We start from the raw sequence: 14,682 nt of genomic DNA, 5'->3' as shown, positions 1-14,682 counted from the left end.
TGCCTACACCTTGATCTTGAACTTCTAGCCTCCTGAACTGTGAGAAAATAAATTTCCGTTGTTTAAGCCACCCAGTCTGTGGTTGTTTTTTTTTTTAAGTTTTTTGTAGGGACGGGGTCTTGCTATGCTGCCCAGGCTGGTCTTGAATTCCTGGCCTCAAGGGATCCTCCCGCCTCAGGCTCTCAAATTGCTGGGATTACAGGCATAAGCCACTGCACCCAGCCCGTGGCATTCTGGTATGGCAGCCCTCGCAAACTAATACACTGGGCCTAGCACATAGGAACCACTCTCAGCATTCTTGGAAGAAAATTTCATGTCATTGTGAAAGAGCCGTAAATCACAGGTCTCTGGGACTGTGGTCTCCCCATTTGGGGGTCCTGTCTGTCTGTCCACAGCTGCATGCACCTACCCCACCAGTCACCAGGAATGCACCCAGAAGAACACAAAAGGGCAGTGGTGATGTGGCTGGGGCAAGTGGGCAGGCCCAAGTTCAGCTCACCTGTGCTACCTTGCACAGCAAGCCAAGTGGAGTTTTTGGCCCTGGAGCGCCAGCGCAATAAATACGGTCAAACTGACAAATGAGGGCCCACACATATCTTGGCAGGCCTGGATTCGGGAAGGAAGGAGCAGCAGAACTTGTTCCCCACAGAAGGAAAACATGTTTCCTTTTCCAGAGGCAAGAAAAACCCAGGTTGATGGACAAAAAACAAAACCAAACCAAATTTTTGTTGTGTGTGTGTGTGTTTTTTAAGTACAAAAAAATCAAAGCATATAGGGCTCTGGCCAACTGTCACCAAGAAGCAGAGTATGGGGCCTGCCTCCTACACCCATTCTCCCACCTGTCCCTGCCCAGCTGCCTTTGGGGTAAAGGAGACCTCTTCTCAGAGCAGCTCAGACTGTGCTCTGCAGAGCGCCAGGCATTCTGGGGGTGTCTAGCAGTGGAGGACACTGCCCCCGCCCTGACTCCATCCAGGGAAGATACCCACTATCTATTTCAAACACTGCTTCCCTGAAAGACATCACTTAGAAAAAGGGAGGCTTGGCTAAAGGAAAGCGTGAACAACCACTAAGTAGCAAATGAGGAGGCACCCATGCTACAGGCCTGATTCCTGGATGGAAAGAGGGAAGCCAAGGCCATTTAGTAGAAGATGCCCAGGTGGGCCCCCTCCAGATCTTCCTGCCAAAGTTCAGGGCAGCCACTGAACCTCAGGCCTGAGCTCTGGGGAGGGCTTGCTTCACTGAGCTGGAAGGCGGCGCCTGGTCCCTGGTCCTCTGAGTTGGGCACCACCTCTGCACTGTGGCTCCAGCACCCCCAGGGGGTCTGAGGCTGCAGTCTCTGGCATGATGGGTAGGGCAGGAGAGATGGAGCTCCCAGCGAAAGACAGGACTCTGGAGACACAGAGAGACCCTGCAAGAGAGAGAAGAGCAGCCTGGTTAGTGGGCTGCTCCCTGATGTCCAGAGATCTTGAATCTGGCTCGTTGCCATGGTGTGGCTGGCAGCATCTGGGCAGCCCTGGTGCAATGGATGCAGCAAAGCCAACTGGTTAAGAGCACTGGCTCGGGAGACACTCTGCTAAGACTTAAATCCCAGTTCTGCTACTCACTAGCAATGAGAACTTAGGTAGCTCTTTTTGTCTCAGTTTTCTCACGTGTAAACTAGGGAAGCTGTTAATACGTACTTCCCATGGTCATTACTGGGGCTGAATAATACATGTAAGGTGCGAAGAATGATGATGGGCACATAGAAAGTGTTCAACAAATTTTGGTTAATAGATTTTTTATGGACCATGAGTCATTCATGAGCCTCATGAATGAATGAAGCTTGAAGAAAACTTGAAATCACCAGCTCCAGGCCCATGCACTGGGGAAAAACTGCCCTTACCCTGGGACTTCCTTCCTCCACTGCACTCTTAATAGCACTTGAAGCCAGCAAGCCCTCCCTGCTACCTTCCACCCTCTGAGCAAGTCGGCAGGCTCCCCCTCTTTCCCACGGCTGTGAAGACTGCTTGTGGTGACTGTGGAGGTGGCCTTAACTTCCCAGGGTCCAACCTCTTCTCCCAAGGAGCCGGGGGTTCTTTCCATTCTCCCCTCCATTAGATAATCCTGGAGTAGATAAGCCGGGATCGAAAAAGTATGAGATTCTCTGCAGACTGGAGGCTGGGGAACACAGCGAGAGCCTCCACACATACCTGGTACACTGCAGCCAGCTCCAGGGTTTCCGGGGGCGTCATCCAGGGCACTGGCAGGTTCCGGGGCTCTGGGGATGACTGCGTCCAGGGACAGCCTTGGGGTGGCGTCCAAAGAGACGCGTCGGAGGTTGTCCCTTGGGACGAATACGGAGGCGACTGTATCTTGGGGCAGTAAGGGAGTGTCTCCCAGGGATCCGTGTCGTGGACCCCCCTTCCCAGGCGCTCAGGTGCGGCTTGGGCTCCGGGGCAGGAGGACGGGGACCCCCAGGACGCCTCGGCGAGGACGGCTGAGACAAGGCCTGGCCCGCGCCCCTGCCCATCCGCCTGCGTCTGCGCCTGCGCGGGGCCGCCGTCGGGGCACAGCGGGCAGCCTCGAGGGGACCCCGCGTCCCCGCGCTGCCTGCGCCGGTACTGCAGACTCTCCTCGCTGAGGCCCAGCACGGCCGATAGGTGGCCGATGTAGCGGATGGCAAGGCGCAGCGTCTCGATCTTGGTCAGGCTCTGGCCGGCGGGCGCCAAGGAGGGAGGCAGAAAGCGGCGCAACTCGTGCAGTGCGCTGGCCAGCGTGCGCATGCGCAGTTTCTCCCGCTCGCTGGCGCTCTGCCGCTGTCCTCCCGCTGGCCCGCTGCGCGCTCGTCTGGGCGTCGTCGCGGGTGCCTCTGCGGCTCGGGAGCTGCAGCCCGCAGGCGCTGGCTGCAGGAGTCCGCGGGCGCCGTCGCAGGGGCACGAACCCGACGAATCCGAGGAGGAGGCCGGGGACGTGGAGTCCGAGTGGCCAGCCCAGCCCCAGCCCTGGGCGAAGATCCAGTGGTCGTGGCCAAGGAGGCTCTGCAGAGGAGGCGACTGGGCCATGGCCGGGCTGCAGGCTCTGGGAGGCTGGGCTAGCCACCTCCAGGCTTGAGCTTTTATGTTGCCCAAAGGTGTGAGGTGGCCCCCCGCCAGGTTACAGAGAGGTGTCAAAACCCACAGAGCCCAGGGAAGGTCTGGGCAGGGGGCCCCTGGGAAAGCGGACCCATTTGCGGAGGTGTGGATTCTGACTCCTTGGGAGCTCTAAATGGAGGCTCCTGCAGCCCGGGAAGTATGGGAGGGACAATTCGCATCTGGATGGAGCTGCTAAGCTTCTCACCATGCTCCCACCCACGCCCCCGCCCCGTCCACTGCTCACGGTGAGTGCCCGGGAGCCCGGCAGTGGCGGGTAGTGCCATGGTCTGTGGGTGCCTCAGGGACCCCGTGAGGAGTGGGTGCCTCTCTTATCACTAACCTCCCGGAGGTCTGTGCCCAGGACGCGGTGCCTACTGTTGTATTAAATAAGGCATCAAGACAAGCCCAGAGGGCCCTGCCCATGGTGACTGAGGCAGAAGTGCAGGTGGGCCCTTCTGGGGTCCCCAGAATCCACAGTTTCTGATTTGTTGAGTGACACCAAGAAAGGCATCTCACTGCCCATGGTCTGTTTCTGGTCTTGAGAAATGGACTAGGTCAAGTGGGGGAAGAGGAGTTGGGTACCCTAGGTGATGGAAACCTGCAAAGGTCGGTCCCCAAGCCAACCTCTTTATTGGCTGTGACCTTGGTTAAGTTATTTAGCTCCTCTGAGCCTCAGATTCCCTCATCGGTACCAATAGTGATACAAAATACCTATGTCTAGGATGGTTCCTGGACTAAATACAACAATCCCTGTAAAACACTTAGGCTGTGGCAAGTGAGCTGAAGGTTTGCCATAATCGTTTTATAAAGAAGGTACTGGCCAGGCGCGGTGGCTCACGCCTGTAATCCCAGCACTTTGGGAGGCCAAGGAGGGGTGGATCACCTGAGGTCATGAGTTTGAGACCAGCCTGGCCAACATGGTGAAACCCCGTCTCTACTAAAAATACAAAAACCAGCCGAGTGTGGTGGCAGGCGCTTGTAATCCCAGCTACTCAGGAGGCTGAGGCAGGAGAATTGCTTGAACCCAGGAGGTGGAGGGTGCAGTGAGCCGAGATCGTGCCACTCCACTCCAGCCTGAGTGACAGAGCAAGACTACGTCTCAAAAATAAATAAATAAATAAAATGAAAAGAAGGTACTTACATTTCAAGGCACTAATGGGCATTATTCATTTAATTCATATTTATTTCTTCTTTTTTTTTTGAAGCAGACTTGCTCTGTCATCCAGGCTGGAGTGCAGTGGCACCATCTCAGCTCACCATAACCTCCGTCTCCTGGGTTCTAGCAATTCTTCTGTCTCAGCCTCTTGAATAGCTGGGACTACAGGTGTGCACCATTATGTCCGGCTAATTTTTGTACTTTTAGTAGAGACGGGTTTTCGCCATATTAGCCAGGCTGGTCTTAAACTCCTGACCTCCAGTGATCCACCCACCTTGGCCTCCCAAAGTGCTGGGATTATAGGCGTGAGCCACCACGCCTGGCTGAATTCATATTTATTTAGCAACCAGTAAATGTCAAGCACACAGGGTGAATGAGCTAGTCACGGTCTCGGCTCTAATGAGATTTCAGTCTTCTGGGAAAGAAAAGTGAACAGGCCATTGTATAACAGTAGCTGTGTGCCCTTGGGCAGAGCCCTTAACCTGTTTGAGCTTGAGTTTCTGCTCAGTAAAACAGGAATAATGGTAGTATCTACGTGGGACTGTGTGAGGGATAGTTGAGATAGTAAAATTTATAAAGTAAATGATCTTCTCAGCAACAATTACAGTTTAAAGGAGATTGTCAGTGTCCTGTGTGATCTTGGGGAAAGGGCTGAGTCCTGAGGCTAAGAGCCAAAAGAAGGCCAGGGACATTAGGGTTCTGGCCACAGAGGTGAAGAAGTCACAGCTGGGCCTTGAACTATGCATAGGATTTGAGTAGGGAGAGAGGCAGGTGCAGTGCATTCCAGATGGGAACTGCTGACCTGGCCTCATGACCTTCCAAGATGCCTCAGGAGCAGGGCACTGGGGTGGTGATATGGAAGGCCAGAGCATATCTGGGCTGGGGCCAGGTTAAGGAGTTGGTTTTGGGAGCCACAGGGACTTATGAGTGGAAGGGTGATACAATTTTAAAAATCATTAGCTAATAACTAACTAAAGATCAACATGACAGTGGTGTTCAAGAAGAGATTAACCTGCAGCAGCCTGAAGTAGCAAATGGCTTTGTAATTATTTAATTATTGTTATTATTATTTGTAGAGTTGGGTTTTACCCAGGCTGGTCTTGAACTCCTGGGCTCAAGTGATCTGCCCGCCTCAGCCTCCCAAAGTGCTGAGATTACAGGCGTGAGCCACCAGGCCCAGCTGCCTTGTAGTATTTTTGTGGCTGATTTTATTTTATTTTATTTTATTTTATTTTGTTATTTGTTTTATTTTTGAGACGGGGTCTGTCGCCCAGGTTGGAGTGCAGTGGCAGCTCACTGCAACCTCCGCCTCCCAGGCTCAAGGAATCCTCCTGCTTCAGCCTTCTGAGTAGCTGGGACCACAGGTGCGCGCCACCATGCCTGGCTAATTTTTGTATTGTTAGTAGAGATGGGGTTTCGCTATGTTAGCCAGGCTGGTCTCGAACTCCTGGCCTCAAGTGATCTGCCCGCCTCGGCCTCCCAAAATGTTGTTATTACAGGCATGAGCCACTGTGCCCAGGCTTTATTTATTTTAATTTTAGAGACAGGGAATCACTCTGTTGCCCAGGCTGGAGTGCAGTGATGCGATCATAGCTCACTGTACCCTAAAACTGTGTTCAAGTGATCCTGTTGCCTCAGCTTCTCAAGTAGCTGGAACTACAGGCACATACCACTATGACTGGCTAATTTTTTTCTTTCTTTCTTTCTTTGAGGGACATCGTGGCTATTTTCAAAAATTAACTTTTAATTACACAAATTATGTAACCACTACATTTCACTGTGAGAAATGGAAACATAACAGGTAAAGTTGGAGTCTCTTTAACCAACCCCATAAACCCCTAAAAAGTAACAGCTGTTGTTAGGCTGTGTGTGTAGTTCCAGACCTGGCCAGTGGGTTAACATAAACATGTGTATCCTTAGCAAACACACAGTAACCCTCCAGTTACATTATGTACATTGTTATGAGTAAATGTCAGCTTGTAATTTGTTTTTCTTCTTTTTCTTTTTTTTTCATTCAGCAGCATGTTTCAGAGCATTCCATGTCAGGACATATTTTGCTGACTCACCCTTTAAAAAAATAATGCATCAAATTTTTAGTGGAGATAATCCCAGCACTTTGGAAGGCTGAGGTGGGAGGATTACTTGAGCCCAGGAGTTCAAGACCAGCCTAGGCAACATAGTCATAGTTCAAGACCAGCCTGGGCAACCGTATCTAAGAAAAAAAAAATTTAGCCAGGCATGGTGGTGTGGGCCTGTAGTCCCAGCTACTTGGGAGGCTGAGGCAGGAGGATCCACCGAACCCAGGAGTTTGAGGTTGCAGTGAGCTATGATTGCACCACTGTGCACCAGCCTGGCCACAGATCAACACCCTGTCTCAAAAAAAAAAAAAAAAAGTACTGACTGTGAATACAGATTTAACCAAAACCTTGGTTATACTTGATCTAAATGTTTTAAATGTTTATCCATTTAAATAATGTTTCTTCCTTTAGACAGGGTTTCACTCTGTCACCCAGGCTGGAGTGCAGTGGGGCAGTCATGGCTCACTGCAGCCTCCACCTCCCAGGCTCAGGTAATCTTCCCGCCTCAGCCTCTGAAGTAGCTGGGAGTACAGATGTGCGCCATCACGCCAGCTAAATTTTGTATTTTTTGTAGAGACAGGGTTCCACCGTGTTGCCTAGGCAGGTCTCATATTCCTGGGCTCAAGCAATCCACTCACCTCGGCCTCCCAAAGTGCTGGGATTACAGGTATGAGTCACTGTCCACAGCCCATGTAAATAATTTTAACTTTGGAAAAAAGGTAAAATGGCAGGAGGTACAGATACACCTTTAATAATGAAATTATATCACTTTTTCTCTTCAGAATTTATTTTGAAATATATTGGAGAAAATATGCCCAAGTCACTGCTGTAACATTATGATGAAGTAACACTTGGCATTGAATAACACTGGGTAGACAACTATTGTTCAGTTTATTCTAGCTGCTATGAATAAAGAAGAGAAAATTTTGATTGGTCCATAACATGAAAAGAAGGTGGGATGGATTTCAAACAGGCTTTCTTTGGAAAGAAGCAGTTAGTTAGGGAACATTTCGTGGCTTAAAAAGGTTTAAACCAAAAAAAAAAAAAAAAACCTATTTCCTAAGGGGAGATAAAGGACAACTTGTAAAACATTCATCCCTAGACCTTTTGGGTTGAAATAATGGCACATGTAGTATAGGTACATCATTTATTGGTCCAAGGCCACATATCACTATAAAGCTCTTGACATACTATCAGGGAACTTACATGTATGAATTCAACAGTTGTAAACAAAATTTATCAGGCTTCATAGACATGTCTTGATCTAGGTGCTGTATTTCAGATAGAGCAGGTGCTGTTTCTGTTTCTCTATTGGTGGTTTTTTGTTTGTTTGTTTTATTTTTTGAGATGAAGTTTCACTCTTGTTGCCCAAGCTGGAGTGCAGTGGCGTGATCTTGGCTCACTGCAACCTCCGCCTCCCAGGTTCAAGCAATTCTTCTGCCTCAGCCTCCCAAGTAGCTGGGATTACAGATGCCTGCCATGATGCCCGGCTAATTTTTTGTATTTTTAGTAGAGACAGGGTTTCACCATGTTGGCCAGGCTGGTCTCAAAGTCCTGACCTCAGGTGATCCACCTGCCTCAGCCTCCCAAAGTACTAGGCTTACAGGTGTGAGCCACCACGCCTGGCCTCTATTGGTGTTTCTGACTCAACCCTTTTTTTTTTTTTTAATTTTGAGACACTCTCTCTGTTTCATCTAGGCTGGAGTGCAGTGGTGTGATCTCAGCTCACTGTAACCTCCGCCTCCCAGGTTCAAGTGATTCTTGTGCCTCTCAGCCTTCCAAGAAGCTCGGACTACAGGCATGTGCCACCACGCCCGGCTAATTTTTGTATTTTTAGTAGAGACAGGATTTCACCACGTTGGCCAGGCTGGGCTCAAACTCCTGACCTCATGCGATCTGCCTGCCTTGGCCTCCCAAAGTGCTCGGATTACAGGCATGACTCATGCCTTTTAACTGCTGTATGATATTCCATAGTATGCACAGCCACTTACTGATGCACCTTTATTGTATTTTTAGTTTTTGCCCAGCAGTGCTGCCTTGTGCATGAACAGCTAGATATGCATTGCTGGATGGCCTTGTGATCTCCAGGAAGCTTCTGAATATCCAGAATTATTTCCCCCCAACCTCCTTAGAGCCAGCCTGAGGGATTTCTTGTGGAGGGATTTGGTGAATAATGGGATTCTATCACAGGCACAGAGCCCTGCACATGGCACATACATCCTTTCCTCTCAGAGATTGCCTGGTCTCCTACCTTGGTTTGAGCTAGCCTGGAGCCCAGACCCCAGGCTCACTGTGGGTTGTACAGTGTAAGTTCTGGAAGGTGGGCCCCTGGGCCTGGTTTGCTGTGGCCCTTGGCTCTTCCTTGCACTCCTCAGCCAGGCTCTGGAAGCACAGGGGCACTACATCTGCTAGCCTCACCCACCAGGAGGGAAACCCACGTGGATCCCCCAACTGGGCCTCCCCTTAGCCCAGGGAGGCAGTGCAGCTTAGTGGTCAGGCGTCTGGGCTGCAGAGTGAGACAGGCCTGGTTTCTTACCAGCTGGGAGAACTTGGGCAACTTACTCAATCTCAGTTTTCCCATCTATAAGTGGGTATTCTGATCTCCAGGGTAACTGAAGTAAAATAAGATAACGCATGTGATAACATTTAGAACAGGACTGATGTTATGCTTACAGCAAGTTCAGGAACAGCAGAAAGAAGTGATTAAAGGAGTAGGTTGGATTGTGAGTGAGGGGAATGGTATCTTCAGCCTCGGTCCCAGAAGAAGGAAATGATTGCTCTCTGGGCTCAGACCTAGTTTGCGGTGACATGGCCAAACGTACCAAGAAAGTCGGGATCGTCGGTAAATACGGAACACACTATGGGGCCTCCCTCCGGAAAATGGTGAAGAAAATTGAAATCAGCCAGCACGCCAAGTACACTTGCTCTTTCTGTGGCAAAACCAAGATGAAGAGACGAGCTGTGGGGATCTGGCACTGTGGTTCCTGCATGAAGACAGTGGCAGGCGGTGCCTGGACATCCAATACCACTTCCGCTGTCACGGTAAAGTCCGTCATCAGAAGACTGAAGGAGTTGAAAGACCAGTAGACGCTCTTCTACACTTTGAGACATCACTGGCCTATAATAAATGGGTTAATTTATGTAACAAAAAAAAAAAAAAAAAGAAGGAAATGATTCCTTGCTTTCTGGGAACCTCTCCCACACCAGACCAAACCATCCTGCCCTCCCCACTCATCCATATCCAGTCTTTGTCTTCTGTTGGGCCCTGGCAGGAGTGCCTGTTCAACTTGCCTACAGCCCTGGGGCCCTTAAGCCGTCCACTTCTGGATGGGTGTGGGGCCAGGTATTTACTCTGTGCTGGAACCTGCCCTAGGTGCTGAGCAGACAAGCCAGATTTGGATCCTACCCTACAGCCCATTTGCAGTGTTTCCACCCTTCATTTGGTTCCCTGTTAAAAAGAGGGCCTGTGGCTGTGTGCCGTTGGGTAAGGTGATTACATTCTGGGCTTCAGTGTGCTAGTAGCACCAGGTTCACATCTTCCTTTCTAGGAATGGTGGCTAGATTAGGGGGAAACATGGTCAGAAGAATGTGTGTGGGTTTCACAAGTGTGGCAGACACTGCTAGTTACCCACATAGCCTTTATTTGCCTTTTTCTTTTAGTGATCTTGTGTTGTGCATGGTGATACACCCTGCTAAAAAAAAAAAAAAAAAAAACCCTACATTTCCCGGCTTCTTTTATAGATGGAATGGCCAATGAGATATTCGTGGAAGTCACTGGCTGGAGCTTCTCGGAGAGCTCTTTAGCGCTGAGAAGTACACTCCTGTGGCTCTGCCCCTTATGTTTTCTTCATTACCTGGAACACATATGATGGCTGGAGTTTCAGCAACTCCACTGTGACTCTGAAGCAATCTCAAAGACAGAAATCACACACTAAGGATAGTAGAGTAGAGAGAAGCCTGCGGCATTGATGAGAACGCAGACATGCCACACTGGCTCTGGACTGTCCACCCCTGAATTTCTTTAATGTGAAAGAAAAATAGGCCAGGTACTGTGGCTTGTGCCTGTAATCCCAGCACTTTGGGAGGCTGAGGTGGGAGGATCGCTTGAGCCCAAGATTTCAAGACCAGCCTGGGGAACATAGGGAGACCTATGTCTCTACAAAAACAATGAAACAAAGAGATGGGCATGGTGACACATGCCTGTGGTCCCAGCTACTCAGTAGGCTGAGGCGAGAGGATTGCTTGAGCCCAAGAGGTTGAGGCTGCAGTCAACTATGATCATGCCACTATGATTCAGCATGGGCGACAGAGTGAAACCCTGTCTCAAAAAAAAAAAAAAAAAGAAAAGAAAAGAAAAGAAAAAGAAAAATCACCATCTTATTTAGGTCAGTGTCATTTTAGGAGGTACTATGAGCAACTAAACACAATTCCTACCCACATAATACAGAAGTTCCCAGGGTTTCCTTATCACCAAGTGGGGCCATGTGAGCTGGATGACAGTTCAGTTAAGTGAATTCACGACAGATTCAGGGCTCCCATAAATGAATGGATGGATGTTCACCGGGAGATAGGTCTCTAGTGAGGGGCCCCAGGCACAGCATTTTCTTGGGCAGTATTATGATCTTGAATGAAGATATGAACTGATCTAATGTAGGGTAAGACCCAAACCCAGAAGTGACTTGGGAAACAGCCAGTATCTAAAGAGATCCTGACAGGCTGGAACAACCCATCAGATCTAATCAAATAGAACCAGCAGGTCCCATGTACCCTTCTCCAAGTTCACATCAGGAGGCATCCTGTAAAATCAGCACATGTGGGAGGGCATGGTGGTCATCGCCTTCAAAGTGTCAGGGTCATAAAAGTAAATGTGATCCAAGCTGCATGCAAATTCACAAGAAGCAGGCCAGGCACGGGGGAGGCCCAGGCAGGTGAATCACTTGAGGCCAGGAGTTTGAGACCAGCCTGGCCAACATGGCGAAACCCCATCTGTACTAAAAATACGAAAAAATTAGGCAGGCGTGATGTCGCGCACCAGTAGTCCCAGCTACTTGGGAGGCTGAGGTAGGAGAATCCCTTGGACCTAGGAGGCGGAGGTTGCAGTGAGCTGAGATCGCACCACTGCTCTCCAGCCTGGGTAGCCGAGCAACACTCTGTATCAAAAAAAAAAAAAAAAAAAAATTCACAAGAAGCAAGGTGGGAGCGGGGCGGGGCACCTTCAACCAAGGAGTGATGGTTCCTTACTCTCCAGACAGGATGGGCCCTACCTAAACTAAGTGGTGAGAACCGGAGGCCACTGTTTATGAGGGATGGGGACAAATCCCAGCTCAGACAGGGAGGTTGGTGAGAGGGCTTGAAGCCAGGTCACTAGAGAAATAGCTGGAGGACCTGGGGGCATTTAATACAAAAAGAAAAAAGTGGAGGGGCTGTGACGGTTGTCTGCAGAGGCACAGACACAGGGGAACACTCCAGGGAGTGTCTGAAGAACTTTCTAAGTCAGAGGCGCTGTCTTGTAGGGGAGGGAGTGGCCTGTTCCTGGAGCTAATCAAGAAGAGGTCAGATGACGACATGTTAGGCATGAGCAGGAGCTGGAGCAGATGGCTGCTGCAGCCTCTGCCAAGCTCCATAAAACAGGGGGTTGGACCTGATGACCACTGATGTTTCAGAGCTTAGGCCAACAACTAGGGAGAGAACAGGAGCTGCTGCTTCAGGACTCCGGGTAGTCCCAGGGTAGGGGAGCACAGGGGAGCCCTCAGGGCATCCTGAGTTGGGGGAGCGCAGAGGGAGGCCTCCCAGGTGCCCAGGCTCAGGCCACCTGCACTCCTACTCTTGTCGGTGCCCGAAGCTCAGTAGCTTGGCTGGGCCTGCTGTCGGAGCTGGAAGCACAAAGCTGCCATCATCTTGTGCAGGGCTTGCCTGTGTGGCATGGGTCAGCTTGGCTCTGAAGCAGGTAATGCCCATGCCTGTATTCCTTCTAGATAGTGAGGAAACTGCGACCTCTATCCCACTATCCCCTTATGGGCCTCCCAGCACTTCCTCCCCAACCAGCAGTGGTGTGGGGAGGGCAGAGGCCTCAGGTTGGTCCCCAAGATGTGCTCATTTGGCCCTGGCCCTGTTACAGGGTGAGAGAGGGCAGTGCCCTTGACCCAGCCCGCCCTTGGTGGCTTAGCACAGGCCCCTATAGCCACCAGGCTGCCCACAACCCTGTGCCCAGGAGCTCTGCACCTGCTCTTTCTCCCTGGGCAGGCAGTGCAGAGCCCTGGGAGCAGGTCCAAGACCCTGGAGCCAGGTTAAATTCAGTCCTCTCCTTTCCTTCCCCTTGGATCCCTTCCAGGCCCTAGGGGGTGAGCAAGCTGTGGGAATGTGGAAGGGAATTGAGGGTGCTGGGCCCAGAGGGAGCTGCAGGGCCGTGTGGTATTCTCATTACCGGCGAGGCAGAGAGGGCCAGCCCAGCCTCCCCCAGGGCCACTGTGGCTACCTTCACACCTCCTGGCTGTCTGTTGACACAAAGGCCGCCTCCCTCAGGGCAGAAGGTGTTGACTTGGGAACCAGGGTGTGCAGGGGCCTCCAAAACAGCCCAGCAGCAGGCCCCCTCAGAAGCCCCAAAAAGTGCTTCTGGGGTGGGGGGTGGGAGGCGGCAGGTGGGAGGCCAGGGTAAGGCCAGGGTAAGGCCAGGGCCTGTGTCCCTGGGCTGGGGATGGAAGGAGTGTGGGAGGACTCGGGTCTGGATGGACCGCTCCCTTGGGGAGCCTGAGTCAGCATCCCCTGGCCCCAGGGGCTGGTACATGGGCATAGCCATGGAGGCCCTGCCAAGCAGAGCATCTCACTGGGAGGTGTCACTGGGAGGCCCAGAGACTGATAGCCACTGGGGCAAGGTCACAGAGCAACCACTGGAACTGCCACTCACCCCGACTGTGTGTCAGGCCAACCTCGTCTGAGCCCTTTCCACAGACGATTCGAGTTTGCGCTGGCTGAGCCTGCTCTGCTCAAACCCTGTGCCCTGCACTCTTCAGCTTTCCCCTGACTCAGCTCAGGAAACAGTCCCCAGAGAGGTCACATCACTTGCTGAAGGTCCCCAGAGCCAGGACTCCAGCCCACTGGCATCTAGCTTTGAGTCAAAGGCCGTGCATAACACCAATGGGAACGCTGCCTGGCTGGGACTGAGTCTCCAGGAGGATGAGTTGCCCACTTGGGAGTGGAAGGAGAAGGACCGACAAGTCGGTGCTGAGTCTTGTGGTGGCCTGGTGTGCAGGGTGCCTGTGGAGGGCAGGGAGGTGCTCCCTGCCAGGGCCATCAGGGCAGGTTCCAGGGGGAAGGAAAGGGCCTGAGATTGTGGATTTTCTCCAAGTGATGGCGGGTGGGTGTTCCTGGCAGAGGGAAAGGTGTGAGCCCAAGTCTGGAAACAGGGAAGTCCAGGGCGAGCTTGCTGGCAGTGCCCAGGGGGCTGGTGCCCCAGGCTGGTGGGGATAAGCGGGAGATGATGTGGACAAGCACGTGGGAGCCGGAGGGGGTGGGGAGGTCCTGCTGAGTGAGGAGTTCAGACTCAGGGAGGCAATGAGATCCACAGAAGATTTGAGGAAAGAGAGAGGTTGGAAGGCAAAGATCCTGAGGCAGGAAACCGGTCCAGAGGTTGCGCTCATCTCAGGGCAAGGGCTGACTGCAGCCTGGCAGGGACCTGGGAGTGGGCCCAGCTGCCACTGGAGAGAATGTGGAGAAGGGGGAAGGACTGACTGTTGGCTGGGGAAGTAAAGGAGGGGCTGGGGGCCACAGGCATGGGGAGCTGCCCAACAGAACTCACCCTCTGCTCTTCCTCCAAGAAGGCTGAGCCAGAGAGTCCCCAGGACTACCTGGTGCAGCTCCTGGGACAGCAAGGCCCATGGAGGCAGCTCAGACCTAGAGCCAACAGTGCCTGGGGTCAGCTCCCCATCCAAGCCTCAGTCTCCTCATGTATGAAATGGGTGTCCTTGCTGGGAGGATTAGATGGAGGACCACATGTTGGGCACCTGGGACTCCGTAAGTCCTGCCTGCCTGCCCTGCTGGAGAGGACCACCTAAGGCCCTGCAGCTGTTGGGAGGACAAAGGGCAGTGCCCATTCCAGGGGCTGCAGGCTCTGGGAAGGAAGATCCAGCCTCCCAGGCCTTGTCTCCAGGCTTGGGCCTACCCACTGGAGTGTGAACAAGCTGGATAGGGGGCAGAGAGCAGGATGGGGGGAGGTTCAAAGTGTTTTCTCCTCCCCTCTCCTCTTTCCTCTTTCTCTCCTTCCTTATTCCTCCTTCTCCCTTCCTTTTCCCCTTCCCCTTCCCCTTCCCATTCCCTTCCTTTTCTTTCCTTATTTTTTTTT

General features: G+C 51.9%; 2 protein-coding genes across 2 annotated transcripts; one reads left to right on the top strand and one right to left on the bottom strand.

Annotated features, from left to right (window-relative positions):
- Positions 1-1,138: 1,138 nt before the first annotated feature.
- Positions 1,139-3,041, bottom strand: MESP2 (mesoderm posterior bHLH transcription factor 2). The gene is made up of 2 exons (XM_023187226.1): positions 2,190-3,041; positions 1,139-1,408 (listed from the first exon to the last, which is right to left on the bottom strand). The coding sequence occupies exons 1-2, from the start codon at positions 3,039-3,041 to the stop codon at positions 1,139-1,141; spliced, it is 1,122 nt and encodes a 373-aa protein (XP_023042994.1).
- Positions 3,042-9,126: 6,085 nt separating this feature from the next.
- On the top strand, positions 9,127-9,507 carry LOC111522924 (putative 60S ribosomal protein L37a). The gene has a single exon (XM_023187227.2). The coding sequence runs from the start codon at positions 9,153-9,155 to the stop codon at positions 9,429-9,431; it is 279 nt and encodes a 92-aa protein (XP_023042995.1). The 5' UTR covers positions 9,127-9,152; the 3' UTR covers positions 9,432-9,507.
- The last annotated feature ends 5,175 nt before the right edge of the window (positions 9,508-14,682 follow it).

This window comes from Piliocolobus tephrosceles, chromosome 6, assembly GCF_002776525.5.
Source record: "Piliocolobus tephrosceles isolate RC106 chromosome 6, ASM277652v3, whole genome shotgun sequence".
Lineage (NCBI taxonomy): Eukaryota > Metazoa > Chordata > Mammalia > Primates > Cercopithecidae > Piliocolobus > Piliocolobus tephrosceles.
This window is presented reverse-complemented; position numbering and strand designations above follow the sequence as displayed.